The following is a 5,053-nucleotide window of genomic DNA, read 5'->3' as shown; positions in this document are numbered from 1 at the left end:
TATCCCTAGGAATAATATCCTTGACCTGAAATAGGACCTGCGATCGCACCGCTCTTGAAAAGAGTCATAGTGTCCTCACGGACATTGGCCTTTTTAGAGCCTTAGGAAAGTGCGTTCGGCTCGCTTCCACGCGCCTCCGAGCATGTTAGCGAGATACTTAAACTTGCTAGTTGCGTCATTCCATACCTCCACATTTCCGAGAGGTTTTGACGTAACAATACATTTCGTCATCAAAACAACCTTTATACTGCTACAAAGTGTATATTTATATACACTGTAGTTGAAACTGCCAAACTAACGTAGAAAGCAGTCAAAACTGCCGTTATATACTTTCTTTCCTTTATCTTGAAAACTAGAAAAGATTTAAAAGAAACACCCGTGGCACGTTATTTCTATGATAAATTTACATATGGCTCAAGAGAATAAAAAAAGTGTCGTCAAAACTGCCCTTTGACATATACAGTGCCTACCAAAAGTTCCGGGCCACCTAAATAATTTTTTAATGGTTTGAAATGTAGGATTGAAATTTATAAGGATACAATGGGATCACAAAGTCTATTATTTAACCACAAAAACACCCACCTCCGCACTCCCGGGGGACGGGGGGAGGAGGGAGCCAAAAAACCTTAAATGACATGTGGGGTTGAGTGAGGACTCGTTCGAAAGGGCTTTCCAAGACGAAAACGCGGGGTCGCCGAGGTCTCTACGATTTTTTTTCGCAGAGTTATGATCATTTGAACATTTTTATTGAGATTTTGCGATAGCAAAGGCCCACGGCGACAACAGAAGAAAGAAAATGTGTTTGTACTTTACTCGCTGGCTCTATTACTCAGGAAGTAATTTACACGTTAAATAAAAAGATCACAAGGATGATTATTTATGTCAAATTAAACAGGTAGAAATAAAACCGTAAACTGTTAATCCATGCTCTGAGACGACGGGCGACTGAATTCCTCTCGTCGGTGAAATGAGTACTTATCCGATCTGATCTCGACGTCGAACCATCAACTGGGAATCGCTTTCCTCGTTATCCTCAATACATTAATCCGGGTGGTGATCTGCTGGTTGTAAGGATTTAGTGATTCTGGGTGCGAGCAAGCGCACGATCCTTTGGAATAGGCGGGTATTCTAGAGTATGAGCAAACGCAGGGAGTCCTTGCGGACGAAGCGGTTTCCCTGGGTGCGATAGCGTGCACCAAGTCCTTGCGGACGAAGCGTTTCCTGGGTGCGTTAGAATGCACCAAGTCCTTGCGGACGAAGCGGTTTTCCTGGGTGCGTTAGCGGGCACCAAGTCCTTGCGGACGAAGCGGTTTTCAAAACTCCGAGCCTCCCTCGTCTCGGATAATGCCAAAGGACTCGAGAGAGAGTTCCCACTCGCGTTATCGATCAAACAGATAAAAGAACGTTCACCAAACTACGGACCGTGAAGCGGCGTGTAACGAAGCACTCGAACAACGGAAAGGACCTGCTTCGTCCGAGCCTCGACCTCTAGTCGAAAAGCGCGGACCATGGAGAGGGCCCGTGTCAGATTGCGTGTTTGATTGGTGGAGAGAGCGGCAATCTAGGGGTTTCGTGCGAATCGAGTTGGTACCGAGCGCGCCCTTGCCTGATTGGCTGGATCAGGCCCTTGCCTGATTGGCTGGAAGTGCGGGCCGTCGAAGCGGTCCACACGAGTCGAGTAGGTGTAGAGCGCGGACCATGAAAAAGGACCCAGAAGGATGAATCTTGCACAGACCAATAGGAGAGCCCGTATGCATTGGGTAGTTGCGGAGCGCGGACTACGAAGAAGGACCATCTTTTCGCAATTCCCAGATTGCATGGGTTCTAATCGCTTCTCCAAACATTCCGCCCGCCTTCGACAATTAGTTCGTCGAAAACCCTCCTTCTCGTTCAACTGGCAGAATACAGACTTTGGCTATTGGTCGTTTGTAGGTGGAGGAGGCGGTCTGCAAAGAAACGACTCTGATTAGTCCGTCAACCCCCGGGTGCAACTTTGTGACTCTCGCAAGAGGCCATTTTCCGGGAGGATAGCGTTCGTCAATCATCAGCACTAAAGATCCTTCCTTAACTTCATGAGAAGGGTGTTGCCACTTAGATATGGCTTGGTATCGCTGTAGGCACTCTGTGGACCACCGGGTCCAGAATTGATCCAGTTTTTGTCTAAGAAGTTGCCATCGCGACAGTCGTGAAGTCGGCTCAGCGGCCAAATTCGGTTCCGGGATGATAGCGGGAGATTCGCCTATTAAGAAGTGACCTGGAGTTATGGCTGAGTAGTCACTGATGTCCTCCGAAAGGGGACACAATGGTCTGGAATTTAGAACGGCTTCTATCTGCACAATGACTGTCGTCATTTCCTCGTATGTAAGAACGGTTTCTCCTAAGACTCTCCGAAGATGGAACTTGGTAGATTTAACTGCGGCCTCCCATATTCCTCCGAAATGAGGTGCCGACGGAGGGTTGAATTTCCATTCCGTTCCGTCATTGGCGAGCAGGGTAGCGAGTTCTCGCAATTCCTTGGGGGAGGAATCAAATAAGCGACGCAGCTCAGCATCAGCTCCTAAGAAGTTCGTTCCGCAGTCGCTTTGAAGGGTGTGGCATACACCTCTCCTGCCAGTAAACCTTTTGTAGGCGGCGATGAAGCCAGCCGTAGTGTAGTCTGTTACTACCTCGATGTGGATGGCGGTGGTTGCTAGACATATAAAAATTGGAAGATAACCCTTATAGGTACGAGCCGCCCGCCCTCGCCAAGTTTTTAACGCAATGGGTCCGGCGTAATCTAGCCCGGAATTCTGGAAGGGTCGTGCCGGTGTCACTCGAGCTGACGGTAGTTGTCCCATCAATTGTTGCGCTCGAATCCCTCGATAACGTGCGCAGCGTACGCATTTCAGGATGCGTGATCGCACTGATGATCTTCCGCCCAAGATCCAGTATCTAGATCGTATTAGGTTTAAGGTAACTTGCGCGCCTCCGTGCAAGGCTCTGAGGTGAGCGTCGTCCACTATGAGTGGTGAGGGGGGACCTTCGAGGCAGGATGAGGGGGTGTTTGGTTTCCGCATCCATTACGGCGTTTTGTAGTCGTCCTCCAACTCGTAAGAGTCCCTCTCCGTCCAAAAAGGGTGTAAGCCTCACTAAGGGGTTGGATTTTGGCAACGGCTCTCCTCTGGAAACGTGTCTTACCTCGTTAGAGAACCATTCTTGTTGTACGAGTCGTACCCAGGTGTTGCGACTTTGGTCTATTTCGTCTGGCGTCAAGGGATAATGTATTGGCGATGTTTGCGGCAACCTTTTTAGCCTTGCTACAAACCTGCGACAAGTTGCTGTAACCCGCAACAACTTCGTAAAGGAGGAATACCTATCAAGCAAGTTCCAGTAGGAGTGGGTTTGGGCGACCGTAGTCGAAATTTGCCCGGGTCGTTCTTCCAGTTCGACTTCGACTTCAGGCACACAGTCTGCAGAAGGCCAAAGTGATTTTAGTTCCTGTAGCCAACAGGGGCCCCGCCACCACAAATGATGGTTGATCAAGTGGTCCGGTTGGAGGCCTCTGGAGGCGCAATCCGCTGGATTTTCCTTTCCCGATACGAAATGCCACGAGGCGCCAGGGAGAAGCTCTTGTATGGCACACACGTGGTTGTGGACGAAGTCCTTCCAACGTGATGGATGGGCGTTGATCCAGGTCAGAGCTACTGCTGAGTCCGACCAACAGTACACAGATGTCTCGGGTAGTTCCAGAGCCTTTATCGTCAGTGTCATCAGGCGCGCTAGCAATAGTGCTGCGGCGAGTTCCAAGCGGGGTATTGTTAGCCGTTTAATTGGCGCGACCTTTGTTTTAGAGCATACTAACTGCACGGAATACTCACCGTTTTCCACTGGGACTCTAACATAAACCGCAGCTGCCAATGCATATTGGGAAGCGTCCGAAAAGCCGTGTAATTCGATATCGGTACTAGAGCGTACATGCTTAAGCCACCTGGGTATGGATATTTGATCAAGCTTTAAGAGTTGTTGTCGGAAGAACACCCAACGCTCATGTAGTTCGGAAGGAATGGGGTCATCCCATCCTATTTTCACTACCCAAAGCTCCTGTAAAATAATCTTAGCTTTTATCAGGACTGGTGATATTAATCCTAGCGGATCATATAATCTTGCGATTTCGGAGGCAATCTTCCTTTTGGTGAGAGTAGGAGTAGAAAAGTCTAAAACGGAAAAATGGAAGGTGTCTTTGTCAGGTTTCCAAGCGAGGCCTAGTATTTTGTGAAGGGTAGGCTCAATCTCAACTGTGAGAGGCGAATTTTCATCTGTAGGGGGCAGAACTTCCGGATAATTGCTGCTCCACTTCTGCAATGGGAATCCGCCCGCCCTGCAGATTTCACTTAATTGCTTAACGATAACTTTGGCTTCTGAGACTGAGTCGGCTCCTCCGAAGATGTCGTCAACGTAGCGGCCCTTTGTCATTGGGATAATAGCTTGCGGAAAGCAGTGACCCTCGTCCGTGATAAGTTGTTGTAATGTTCGTAATGCAAGGAACAGTGCGCAATTTAGACCGTAAGTTACCGTTGTTAGTTGGTATATCTCAGGCTGTCCGTCTGGCTTCTTCCACAATATTCTTTGTAGATCCCAATCCTCCGGGTGAAGAGCGATCTGCCGAAACATTTTTACGATGTCAGTGGAGAAGAGGATTCTGTGGGAGCGAATCCACAAAAGAATTTCCACGATATCTGTCTGGAGTTTAGCACCTGCATGGAGAATATCGTTGAGTGACAGACCTCGGCTTGTAGGACTTGACCCGTTGAATACTACCCTCAATTTGGTGGTAAGGCTATTTTCTCTTAACACACCATGGTGGGGTAAGTAGTATTTTAAAAAAGGTAAAAAAAGCACCAAGTATAAGCTCCAACGACCGAATATATTTTGTTACTCTATCTTTTTGCATCTCTACAAAAATATCTTCACTACAAAACTATCTTCTCTACAAAAGTAATGATATCATCAAATGGCACCAACTAAACTAAATAGTTTTAAACGTGGTGGGGCGATGATTGAAGTGGGAGCATAC

General features: G+C 47.9%; 2 protein-coding genes across 2 annotated transcripts; both read right to left on the bottom strand.

Annotated features, from left to right (window-relative positions):
* Positions 1 to 1,862: 1,862 nt before the first annotated feature.
* LOC105570934 lies at positions 1,863 to 2,837 on the bottom strand. Its single transcript, XM_012028386.1, has one exon. It carries the CDS (start codon positions 2,835 to 2,837, stop codon positions 1,863 to 1,865), a length of 975 nt encoding a protein of 324 aa, XP_011883776.1.
* Positions 2,838 to 2,931: 94 nt separating this feature from the next.
* Positions 2,932 to 4,650, bottom strand: LOC105570933. The gene has a single exon (XM_012028385.1). The coding sequence runs from the start codon at positions 4,648 to 4,650 to the stop codon at positions 2,932 to 2,934; it is 1,719 nt and encodes a 572-aa protein (XP_011883775.1).
* Positions 4,651 to 5,053: the final 403 nt, after the last annotated feature.

This window comes from Vollenhovia emeryi, unplaced genomic scaffold, assembly GCF_000949405.1.
Source record: "Vollenhovia emeryi isolate VEMERY1.0 unplaced genomic scaffold, V.emery_V1.0 DF941528.1, whole genome shotgun sequence".
In the NCBI taxonomy this organism is placed as follows: domain Eukaryota; kingdom Metazoa; phylum Arthropoda; class Insecta; order Hymenoptera; family Formicidae; genus Vollenhovia; species Vollenhovia emeryi.
The sequence above is the reverse complement of the archived record's forward strand: the minus strand, read 5'-3'. Positions and strand labels throughout refer to the sequence as shown.

Excerpts from the sequence above, each read along its gene's own strand:
- LOC105570934 (XM_012028386.1), bottom strand. The coding sequence starts at position 2,837 with ATGGGACAACTACCGTCAGCTCGAGTGACACCGGCACGACCCTTCCAG.
- LOC105570933 (XM_012028385.1), bottom strand. The coding sequence starts at position 4,650 with ATGTTTCGGCAGATCGCTCTTCACCCGGAGGATTGGGATCTACAAAGA.